The sequence below is a fragment of the Aotus nancymaae genome, unplaced genomic scaffold, assembly GCF_030222135.1.
Source record: "Aotus nancymaae isolate 86718 unplaced genomic scaffold, 86718_ANA_hifiasm-v0.15.2.pri h1tg000008l, whole genome shotgun sequence".
In the NCBI taxonomy this organism is placed as follows: domain Eukaryota; kingdom Metazoa; phylum Chordata; class Mammalia; order Primates; family Aotidae; genus Aotus; species Aotus nancymaae.
Window position 1 is genome coordinate 54,210,105 of NW_026988419.1, and position 12,828 is coordinate 54,222,932.

The window sequence follows — 12,828 nt, forward strand, 5'->3', positions numbered from 1 at the left end:
TTTCCTGTTTTACTGGAGAGGGTAAAACTGATGTGAAAAGAAAAGGTAATGGGGGAAATTATAAAACGCCACAGAATGGGAAATGACTAGTAAATGAAATTCAGAAAAGGAATACTGAAATAGAATTGAGAAGAAAAAAGCAGATGGAATAGTGATTCACAAATGCTTACATTTCAAAATGATAACAAAGAACAGGAATATAATGTATCCATTGTACAGGAAGTTTATTAATAAATGTGAATGTCAAATAGTGAGACAGCATGTTCTAGAGAGAGAGGGGAGAATATAAGAGAAAGAGTAGAACATTCAAAACTGAGAGCGTTTTGGCAGATGGCAGATAAAGCCATAAATATATGGGAAACAGAAAATTGATATTGAGTGGAATTTGTATGGCATATAGAATTTTTGGAAAAAATAAAATGAATTCCACAGGAATGGACATCATGAGTTCAGAACTATATAAGAATAAAAAACTGGCTGGGTGCCGTGGCTCACATCTGTAATCCCAGCCCTCTGGGAGGCCAAGGCGGGTGGATCACCTGAGGTCAGGAGTTCAAGGTCACCTGGGCAAACATGGTGAAACCCCGTCTCTACTAAAAATACAAAAAAAATTAGCTAGGTGTGGTGGCACATGCCTGTAATTCCAGCTACTCGGGAGGCAGAGGCAAGAGAACTGCTTGAACCAAGGAGGTGGAGGTTGCAGTAAGCCGAGATTGGGCCATTGCACTCCAGCCTGGGTGACAGTGAGACTCAGTCTCAAAAAAAAAAAAAAAAAAAAAAGAATAAAATACTAAGAATTAGAAGGTATTAAAGGTACTGTATTTTGAGTATATCTCATACTCTGTGAGATAGAAACCACATTGGGCAAATTGCAGACCTGCACTCAAAGCGTTTCTGGGTGCCCCTGTAACTTATCCTATTAGTCTTCAGTTTAAAAGATACTCCATGTTACAGAGTTATAGAAGTAAAAAGATCAAAAACACTGGGTGAAGAGTGATTCTATATTTAAGAAAGAATTCACGAATTTGCAGAACTTTGGTACATTTTAGGAGGAGAGAGAAACTTTCTGTTAAAAAACATCTCCGTTACCTTTCATGGGGAACTATGTGCTGATCTGTTATGGTCATTGTATGAATACTGCTTTACTTAGCATAGAAACTCAAATATTGCTGAATGAATAAGGGAATGAAGAAAGGATTGAATAAAAATACATGATGGTAGTAAAAATAAGTCGCAGTAACCTCTAAAGCCCCATGCCATAATAGTCTGCTTTTTTTTCTTTTTGATACAGAGTCTCTTTCTCTGTTGCCCCAGCTGATGTACAACGGTACAATCATGGCTCACTGTGGCCTCAATATCCTGGGCTCAAGAGATCCTCCCGTCTCAGCCTCCCTAGTAGCTGGGACTTCAGACATGTACCACCACACACAGCTAATTTTTAATTTTGTTTTTTTAAAGATACATGGTCTCACTATTTTGCCCAAGCTGGTCTTGAACTCCTGACCTCAAGTGATCCTCCCTCTTCAGCCACCTAAAGTGCTGGGATTACAGGCATGAGCCACTGTACCCAGCCAGAGTCTGGATATTAAATATGACTGCCATCCTCACCTTTGATCTGGCCGGAATCGGGCGTCTGTTGGTGGAAGGAGATCTTTTAGTACTGGATCTAACTCATTGAGCTCAATAGCAAACCTCGTGAAGCCATAGTAAAGCTCATAGTTGGTTGGCATGGAACCTGGAATGAGGCCAATGAACCACTGTGAGAGGCAAAAGGTTTATGAAGTTGGAAGAAGCTGACTTACCCCAGTGCTTAATACCCACACTAACACCAAATTTGTAGTCATAAACACAAGATTATAAATTTTTTCAAGTGAATTAACTTGGTGATATTTTGCCAGGTAGGAAACTTCATGTTGATGATCACAATTGACAGATTCATATATTTAATACAATCTTGTCTTTGAAACAAAACTGCACACAAAGTAGTCTTCATTAGCTAAACTACTCCATAATATTTCTCTTGAATATTCAATTGGTTAACTAAATACTATGGTGATTAACTACGAACATTAAGATTTTTACCAGAAACACTTGTTGTTTGCTTCCTTTTAGAAAAGAAAAATATGCAGATCTAAATTAATATTTATTGCCTTTTTTTTTTTTTTGAGTCGGAGTTTCACTCTTGTTGCCCAGGCTGGAGTGCAGTAGCGCTATCTTGGCTCACCACAACCTCTGCTTCCAGGGTTCAAGTGATTCTCCTGCCTCAGCTTCCCGAGTAGCTGGGATAACAGGCATGCACCACCATGCCCAGCTAATTTTTTGTATTTTTAGTAGAGACAGGGTTTCTCCATGTTGGTCAGGCTGGTCTTGAACTCCTGACCTCAGGTGATCTGCCCACCTTGGCCTCCCAAAGTGCTGGGATTACAGGTGTGAGTCAACTGCGCCTGGCCTTTTTTTTTTTTTTAAAGATAGAGTTTCGCTCTTGTTGCCCAGGCTGGAGTGAAATGGCGCCATCTCAGCTCACCACAACATTTGCCTCCCAAGTTCAAGCAATTCTCCTGCCTCAGTCCCCCAAGCAGCTGGGATTACAGGCATATGCCACCACACCCAGCTAATTTTTTGTATTTTTAGTAGAGACGGGGTTTCTCCACGTTGGTCAGGCTGGTCTTGAACTCCTGACCTCAGGTGATTTGCCAAATCCCAAATTGCTGGGACTATAGGTGTGACCAACTGTGTCTGGCCTATTGCCACTTTTAAACTAAACTTGAAGGCAGGATGTTTGTGTGTCTTGCTCATTGATATATCCCAAGCTCCTGGAACAAAGCCTGATGCTTAGCCAACACTCAATAAATAATTGCTGAATAAATAAACTGGCCACTCTAGTAGCAGGAAATTTAAATACTCGGAAACTAACAACTAATTTTAGTTAGAGATTAAATGACAAAATTCCAGTGACAATAAATGTCATGTGGATACTTGTTCCATTTATACTTGATATTCAATTATATGCTAATGTGTTATCAGAACTCTTTTGATGTCTTTTATTAAATGTCAACATATTGCCGCCTTTTGAGGCTTAAGTGAAAAGATCACTTATTCTGGTGAGTTACTGAATTTGTGGATCATAAATGTTTATAGTCTGTTTTATTAGAGCAGAGAATAAGTAACATGAGTAAGGATTTAAGTTTGTATACTTCAATTATCTAAAGTCTTTAATAAATATACCTAGCTTTTCAAATGTAGGCATTACACTTTGAGCAATTTTTCATCAAGCCCAATCTCTGGCTGCATGTCAGGGATTTGGCCTACATTTTTTATTATGAAATTCAAATATTGGGACTTATGTATAACTGATATGTTAAGTATAAATGCAACTCTAACTGCCTTAAGCATCTATGTTTTAAATCTCACTCTTAAAGGAAACAATATGAATTGCCTGGGATGACCTGATATTCCCTTCCCTTCTGTTGTCCATGGCGCCCTCCTGTTGGCAGAATACTCAGGCCACTCTCACCTGGTCTCCAAATGCACTTTGCAGAGGGGGCCACACCGCAGAAGAGTCCTTCATGCCACTTTCCAAACAGCCGGTGCACCACCTTCCCCTCCTGATCTATCACCACTCCCTGGACTTCATTCATGTTAGAATTCCAATAATTCACCTGGAAAAACCAAACCCCAATCATGACATTTGATTGCTTTAATAATACCATTCCCTATATTTTCCATATAGAAAAATTTTTAACCTTGAAGTCCCTTATTTGAACTATTTTCAGAAATATAGAAATCTCAAAATGTTTTATATGGAGGGCTGGCTTTCTAAAAGTTAGCCTAACTTTCAAGAAAGGGATGGTCTCTATGCCATGCATAACATGGTAGCATATCACAGAGAAGGCTCAGTTTCTATCCAAGAACCTAATATTAATTTATAGGCTAGCAATTTTTTTTCCTCTTGTTTTAACTTTCCCCCTGAGGGATTTTAATAGATTTCAATTTGCCATGCTGCAGAAATTGTTTGTGAAATAATTTTCATAGTATCTATAAATGGCTAAATTTTATCAGGAGGACCCTCATGTGGCTCTTCCAGTTATGCTCCTTCTCAAGGGATGAGAAATCTATGGAAGTTTGCCCACCTAGACCCCATGATCCCCCTTCCAGATCAGGCCTCAAGTACACAGGACACTAGAATTCCTTGTCCAAGTGGCTCCAAGCTTATTCCACAGCTGGCATAGGCCTTTTCCTTGGATCATGCACCTGAGGGCAGACTACCCACCAGCATGTGCACCTTTAGGTCTGAGGGATGGCCAAGGGTGGCTGTTTGTAGGGGTGTGAACAGAGCTTAGATGTGTGGGCTGTACATATGTACTGCCTACATATGTGTAGGCCCCTTGCAGTGACAACAGAGCCAGAGGTGAGAAGAAAGCAGGGATGGCCAAGGGCCAGGACTGGCTGTCCTACATTGCCAGGGTGACAGCACAGAGTTCTGAAGGGTCCAACCTGGCCTCACAGGTTTTATTATAAAAAGTATATTTGTCAAGGAAAAGAAATAGAGCATATTCTATTTGATAGCTTACAGGCTTGATTTATTTATTTTTATTAATTATACAGGCTCTGCAAGTGTTAGAGACAGGGCTGCACTGCAGTTTCTCATACCTACAAAGCCAAATGTACATATTTATGTCATCACCCAGTCAGGGCACATAGTGATCCTGGCTTTTCAGTTCTAGGTACCTTATGAATCTCTAAGAAAAAAATGTAGTAAAAAAACATATCAGGCTAAAATAACAATATTCAATTAAAATAAACACAACCTTCCAATATGGCTTAAAAGGATTTAACTGAGAAAAGAAAATACTAGAGTCTTAAGACTTCAATATATGTTACCTGTTTACCGTATTAGAATGGGATCATGAGTTGAACAGATAAGGTGGTTGGGTGGGGTTTCTGTACCATGTTAAATTCTGTGGCACATCCAAACAAACATGGTGGTGACACTGTATGTTACACTTCAGACCAGAGAGACTGAGGGAAAATGGTGCTCTTTGGATATTTCTATCCCAACATCTTTTCTTGTAAATGAGGCTAATATTTCTTGTTGAACTTATTTGAGTTACAACAGTGGCAGGGTTGGATAAGTGTGTAGTGACTGGTGGTGATCATCTACATGGCTACATCAAGTGTCTTCAGAAAATGACAACTACATTATAATGAGTTCCCTAAAATCAGATCACTTGAATACATAATCAAGCAGGAAGAGAAATAGAAATATAAACCAGAAGACTTTGGTATAGTCAAGAAGTGTTTTCTGGAATTTTACTTGGTGAATGACTGACTGGCTACTCTAAAAGAAAATTCTTTAAAAAGAAATGTGTTTTTTTTTCTGTTTTGAGATGGTGCCTTTTTTGACAATCAGAAACTTGTATGCCTTGACAAACTCCATCAATTGGTTCTGCTTTCTTATCTAAAACATCCTTAAGGACCAATGATACAGGACAGATTCACTTGCTGCTATTTAAGGTGATTGTTCTATTTCTTCTTTAAGAAGCATCTCATACTCATTTTCCTTTACTGTTGTATGATAGTATTTACCTTGACAAATGTGAGTTTGCAAATGCAAACACTGCTTTTGGTATTTCTGATGGTTACTTCTCCATAATGTTCTATCCATCTTCTCCCACTAAGGATGTTGTGTATGCAAGTAGTGACTTTATTCCACACATAGTAATCTCCATACCTAGTGAAGAATGTAACATTGATTAAAAACAATGAAGGTCACAAATACATATTACTGTTTCTGCTAATGAGAATACTCTTTGGCCAAAGCTTCCTTTTCCCTCATTTTCCTCTCATTTCTATCTTGAAATTCTCTCTGTGGTCATAAGTATTTATGACATGGTTAATTCACTTAGCAACATTTAAGCGCGTTCTGTGAGCCAGGTGCTAAAGCTGCAAAGTGGAATAGGGCCTGTTTCTTGCCTTTCTGGAGACAAAAGTATGGGAGGGGTAGATGGATATGCAAACAAATATTCAAAATAAAATATGCACATCCTAGGAACACAGAAGGAAGAGTTTTTAGTCCTTCAATCTGCCTGGAACGTGGGATAAGGATCAGTCAAGGAAGACACCTTAGAAGAGGCTGGGTTTGATGTAAGCATGGATGGCAGGTAGGAGGGCACTATGGGCTGGGAAAAGCATCTGCAAAGCCACAAAGGTCAGAATAGAACAAGGCATCTGGGGCCTGTGAATGCTGTGCTCTGGGTGAGTGCGGGTGGCAGGATGCAAGACAGGAAAGGTGTGATGAGGCAGAGCCGGGAAGGCCTGCAGTGACCTACCAAGGAGTCTGGATTCACCCTGCAGGCAGTGGGCCACCGCAGGATTCCAGGTAGGAGAGAGGCACTACAGAGTGTGCATTTAAGAAAGATTATTCTGGGAACACTGTTTCCTACTCCAGGTTTAAGACCTCAGATGTGAATAATTCCTCGGCAAAAGACTGAGGAGCATACTAAGATGGCACAAATCTAACACAAATTCTGGGGAGCAAGGTCACAGAATTTCTGCTAAGGAATGAAGTGATATAGCTTCAAATCACATTCAGATTTGTACATTACATACATTTTCAAATGAAATGTTATGTCAACATAAAAAAGATGCTTCTAAATTTTTGCAAAGTTTATGAATTGGTATGATGTAGGCACCATATATACCTAGGAAAATTGTCCTACTTATACATTTTCAAGTACTCAAAGTTTATTTTGTGGTCCTAGGAATACCTTCCTCTCCTCACCTTCTTCCACATCCAATTCATCTGCAAATTCTGTCTTTCAAACAGATAAAACCAAAACAAACCAAATCAAATGAAGAAACAACCAAGCCCTTGGCCTCAATAAAAATTCCAATTAATTTCAAAATATTTACAGGTAGTATCCTCTAGAACACAACCATAAAAGGATTTCATCACTCCTCTTTGATAAAATGACTTAGAAATTTAAAATACTCCCTGGATCTAAGATGAACTCAAAAGTGAAATTGAATTGTATAGCAAAGAAATGGTTAAATAGGAGAACCTTTTATATAAAATCAAACTAGCATGGTGACTGGGCCATGGGAGGTACCTAGTGGTGTTGACTGAAGAATGGAGGATGCGAAGAAATAAATAGGAAGCTTTGCTACATATGCTTAAGTTCTCATTTGTTTTTGTGAGAGTCTATTCTCAAAACTTTGGCAAAGATAACAGAAGCTTTGGGTATAGAGAAATGAACCCTTAGCATCTTCTAGAGTTTAAAATACCCATTTATGATTTAGAAAAGCAGACGGGAGGCCAAAAGGGAGGTGTGAGTCACCTACTTTGGAAGCATGACATTCAGTGTTCCAACAGGCAGGATTTCCATCGATTTCCCCCAGAACTTGTTTTTCCATCTGATATCTAAATGACATAGGCAGAAGACAAGAAATACATACCCCATCTCTAATCACTTCTTCTGTAAAAACTAACTTTTGTATTACACTTTACAAAGCACCTTTGGAATGAAAATTGATTCCATATTGTTGATTTAGTATGAAAAGTGCCTGAAAATGGCCCAAGGTGAAAATATTAACTGTGAACCAAAAAAATAAAAATAAAAAAACCCACTATCTATGTTTCTGTATCATACATGCTGTTAATTTGTTTTCAACTGATAAAGCTGGGAGAAGTCTGGAATTTGTGTGTGCGTGTGTGTGTGTGTGTGTGTGTGTATTCACATTCTACATATAAACATAGACTCTACTGTCCTTTAATGTCCAGACACCAATAAATGTTGTTATAAGATTTAACTAAGCGGTAAAAATAGTTAACAAATATATCAAGCATAAGATGTATACTAAAAATAACTGCAGTGTGGCAATACAATTAATTTATATATATACATTTTCCCCCATATCAAAGACATATAATTTGGGATTACAGTTTTTAAAAAGTCTCTAAATACAGATAAAATAAGATTTGTAAAATAAGATTTATGAGAGAGTAGGATGAACTTAATGAACGTATTCCTACACTGCTTGTTAAGATATAGGCCAGGGCCCAACATTTGACCTCACACAATGGCTTTATGTTTTACGTGTGGAAACTTAGATTTATTTGTGCATTTGTGATAACCACCTAGTCCCATTTTGTTGAACTAAGGGAACTTTGTGCCATATCTACAAAATCCCTGACTCTTGGTAATGACCAAGAAACGATCTGTCATATTTTTGCAATGATGTCGTACAGCTACAGTGTTCTATCATTTTAATGTATTTTCGGGTTAAGAAAATGCCCATGAGAAAAGTCATTCTGTGAGTAATGAAGCACCCTTCCAAACATGAAGGAACTATTTACACTTAATGGTCACATTTACATAGATATTCTTTTCTTTGTAAAGGAGTTTTGAAACTTTTGTGTGTATGTGTTAGGCAAGCTTGTTAACATTCTGACTTAACTAATAAGTAGAGACTTCAGTCCACACTCTTGAGCCCCAGTGAGTTAAAGACCAGGAATTACTGTAATGTTTGCATCTCTGTTTAGACTATGGCCACTGATGATGTGTCATAGAGCCTTCCTTCAGAATTAAAATGTCTTTGCCCACCCCTAAGAAGCAAGAAGGCAGCAGATGGAACCTCCATGTTACAGATGAAGACAATGAGGCACATGAGATAAGGTGGTGGCTCTGAGCCAGCAAGGTCTGCATGGAGCTCTGCTATTCCACATGGCATTGCTTCCAAGATAAGCAATCTCATCTCCTAGCTGAAACTGTTGCATGCTGAAACCAGGAAATTCGATTTCTCAAACTGAGCTCTGTACTAATTACCAACATTTGCTGAGTTCCAAAGGTAGAAATCTAAACTGAATACAGTGTCCCTTCGTAAGCCAGACGTTTTTTCATAGGCTCATACATTTTATTTTAAATTATAATTAAAATACAAACCTTGCCAGAACACAAAATTCTTTGATTCACAGTGACAGGCAGAAATGGGTGGGTGATGGCTAACCTGGTAATTAAAAACAAAAAAGAAGGTAATATCAGTGTTAAAACTTTCACATAAATTTTTACAATGTATATTAGTATATTAGTCACCCCTACTAAAAACAATTCATCTGTTTCTCTTAGTGAATTATTCTCAGAATGTGTAAATAAATCTTTAAGACTTCATGCCTTAAAAACACTGAGAACTTATAAAATTTAGTGGGGGAAATGATGCCCATAAGTGAAGTGAGTTTTCTTAACTGCGTGAAAAGAAAATAAATCTCAGGACCACCTGCCTCCCATTTTATTCCTAAAAAAAGATAGCTACAAAGATTTTTAAAAAGAGAGAGAGAAAAATGTTACCTCTCTACCTCACAATTTGCCCACAAGGAAATTCTTTGTGGGCCTCAAGATCTTTACCCTAAAACAGTTCTGTTGAATTTCACCCTGGCAATGTATATTGATAGCTTATCTTCACAGGTACGGACGGGCCAAAGGATTGACAGAACTCAAACTCATCCTTCTGCTCACCTGAGACAAATGCATATCTGATTATTTCCTCTGCCCTGCTGTCTATGTGAAAATGCAGATTCACTGAGTTAGACTGAAGCATAAGTGACTATTTCTCTACCACCCTCTCACATGTAAATTGTGTATTCAGTGAAAGGCTGATCAGAGACCCAAAAGAATGCAACTTTTTCTTACCTACCTATGACCTGGAAGTCCCTATTTCCAAGTTGTCCCACCTTTCTGGCAGAATCAATGTACATCTTGCATATATTGACTGATGTCATGTATCTCCCTAAAATGTATAAAACCAAGCTGTGTCCCAAACACCTTGGACACATGTCATCAGGACTTCCTGAGGCTGTGTCACAGGTGTGTCCTTAACCTCAGCAAAATAAACTTCCTAAATTTATGGAGACCTGTCTCAGATACTTTGGATTCATAACTGGTATCATAACCCATCCCAACAGATCATTATCAAAAGGCTGCTTTCATCACTAAACTTCCCTCCTGTCTATATAGAAACCTCACTGAGTCCAATGGCGCTTACCTGTTCTGAGAAAAATCGGAATCCCTTGTCTTCTCTAATGCATTCATAGGTCTCCCCAAGGACTGGGTTGAATGGCTTACTTCCTGCTCTGAAATACGTGGAGCAGTATCCTGAAACTGCAAATGCAGCAACAAGAACCTGTTAAAACATTGAAGAAAAGGAAATCATATAGGAGTGATGACTGCTAGGTGTGTTTGTTCCTTATCCCTCTAGATTTTACACACCCCATGTTGATGGGTGTGAATTTGATGGCAGTTGCATTTTCTATTGTCTGCACAGAATCTTTATCAACTCATGGGGAAAAAAATAAGTAAAATTAGGTTAAACTACTCGCACGGAAACAAGCAGTCCACTGAGGTCAAGCATTCTTCACACTTCCTTCCAATATCATGAGAATCACAGAGTCCAAAGATTCTGGAACTCAGTTTATTGGTTCTGCCATGGGCATGATCTTAGCTTCATGCACATGAAGACTGTAGCTGTGGGTGCTTTTCAGAGGGCAGGGCGTGTTTCCCACAGCCATATGGGGTAAAGGGCAAAGTATAAACAGAAGTTACTTTCTCACACCTAAGTTCCTGAACAGATGGGCTATCTTGGCATTCAGGAAAAGCTGATCAAGTGAGGCAAGGTGTGCCTCCAACCTCTAAGGAGTATGAGACCTTCACATCTTAACTTTAGAAACACTCTAGACCAATGATAAGGCACAAAAAGTGCATCTTCCTGTGATGGTATCTGGGAGGTCTTGGCCTTGCCTGACGTATGCAAACAGGTCAATTCCTCTTTTACTATGCAGTGAGAATGTTATGCAAATGCCAAATGTATCATCATAATGAATTCTGGCTAGCCCAGGTCAGGGTTGGCAAACCCCTGAGGGGCGCTGCTCTGTTAGTTATTTATTACCATACGCTCATATGGATCATCAGTTTCTGAAGCCTTGTCCAGGAGCTCGCTGTATTCCATTTCTTCGCAGAGGTGCTGCAGGGTGTTGAGTGGCTCATTTAGCTCCACAGGCATGGACACTTTAGACAGGTCTTTGCCAATGTTGTTCCTCAAGATATTCCACAGGTTAATGTTACTAGTGTCAGGACAAGGAGCTGGCAGGCATGTTCGACGCCCATTTCGGAAGGCCCCTCCTGTAAGCTCCCCATTCAGGACTGGAAGAGGGAGAGTCACAGTGAATGATACTTCGCTGTTCTGATTTCACAAAATCAAGAAGGGAAATAACTTTCAAACAATTCTGATTGTGATACATTTCATGAGCCTTCATTATATTCTTTCAAAAGTAAATGGAATCTTTCAGTATAAGGTTGCTAATAAATGCACAAAACAACAGTGTATAGTTTTATAAATAAGGCATTAATTAGCCTCAAATATTCAAGACAAGCAGGCTGAGTTTTAAAAATTAAATATATTTAATAAGAAGGATTCAAGCTGTTGGATTGAGAAAGGGGAAACACCTTTTCTCTTAACCATTTACCTAAGAGATTTTTCAACCATTTACCTCAAGATATTATATAAAATAGAATGTATTAAACAATCAGTTGCCAAAAGAACAATTAATGGAGGGTGGGGAAAAATGTCCATTTATTAAGTCATCAGTGTTGCAATTTGGCACATAGATAGAACAACCTGGAAGCTCAAATGATGCATACTTTGCCGAGAAATATTGTCTGCAACACTGGTGTTGTCTTCAGATATATTATCACTCACATCACTGATGTAAGACTCATCATCTGAAGCCTAAGGAAGGGAAGAACATAAAAGGATCAGAATTCTTGTTCAGTTTTGCAAGTTCAGATAATCAAGTGATTAAAAATAACAAAACACTGTTCCAATGAGAAGCAGAGGTCCTAGATGGAAAAGTATTTGGCATATGTGCAATGAACACTTGAAGGTCTTCATGAGCTAGGATATAGGATTGCTAGAAGGGAGCCTGGTCTTTAGTTCCTTGTCTTAGTAGAGGCAGGAGGGCAGGGGAGACCAGTAAAGAACCAGAAATATTTTAGTACAACACACTAAGAAAGTTTAAGGTTGATGCAAGAATAATTGCAGTTTTTGGCATTACTTTCTTTTGCACCAAACAAGAGAAGGCCCTACGACTCTACCTGAGAGGACTCAAGAGAGGCTGCCCAGGGGAATAACATTTAAACTGGGTGTTAGAGAATGACTAGGAGTTGCCCAGTTTTTAGAAGGGATAGAAGCACACAAAGACGGGAGATCTTGCAAAGGTAAGGATCATGAGAGCAACATTTATCCCAGGAATGCAAGGATGTTGAGAATGGCTGTGACAGAGGGTAGAGAAAAGAAGCAGAGGGCCCAACAGTGAAGGGCTTTTCATGCCAACATAAAGGGTTCATATGCAATCCTAAGAGTTAGTGAAACCAACAAATATACATGGGATGTTGGAGTCAGATTTGGTTTTCAGGAAGATACTTGGCAGCTTTCCCTAGGGAGGCTAGATACTAGGATGCCATGTAGATCTGGGTAAGAAATACAGCTTCAATTCAGATGGCCTTTGTGACGATGGGGAGAGATAAAAAGTGAAGCCACCCCTGCATGAGAAAAATGTGAAACCAGAATAAAACACAAATGAGCAGAAAAATGAAATTAAGGAACAATACACATAATAAAGAGACTTAGAAACAGAGCAGATCAGGAAAGAGGAGTAAGATAGAGCCATCAGCCGAATGGGAAAACTAATGTCTTTCCTGCAGGCAAGAAAGCTGCTGATACTCACTTCCTTCAAAATGCACATAATGCTACACACACACACACACACACACACATAAT

General features: G+C 38.9%; 1 protein-coding gene across 12 annotated transcripts in view; it reads right to left on the reverse strand.

Moving 5' to 3' along the window:
• The window catches only part of OSBPL6 (oxysterol binding protein like 6), a 140,236-nt gene that overhangs the window by 1,763 nt on the left and 125,645 nt on the right, over window positions 1-12,828 (reverse strand). For all 12 annotated transcript variants that reach the window (XM_064373304.1, XM_064373303.1, XM_064373308.1 and 9 more), the window contains 8 exons: window positions 11,691-11,778; window positions 10,939-11,192; window positions 10,039-10,176; window positions 8,943-9,006; window positions 7,342-7,420; window positions 5,587-5,731; window positions 3,515-3,659; window positions 1,609-1,735 (listed from right to left, as the gene is read on the reverse strand). In XM_064373304.1, the coding sequence (XP_064229374.1) occupies window positions 1,609-1,735; window positions 3,515-3,659; window positions 5,587-5,731; window positions 7,342-7,420; window positions 8,943-9,006; window positions 10,039-10,176; window positions 10,939-11,192; window positions 11,691-11,778 (1,040 nt within the window). The remainder of the gene's footprint in view (window positions 1-1,608; window positions 1,736-3,514; window positions 3,660-5,586; window positions 5,732-7,341; window positions 7,421-8,942; window positions 9,007-10,038; window positions 10,177-10,938; window positions 11,193-11,690; window positions 11,779-12,828) is intronic.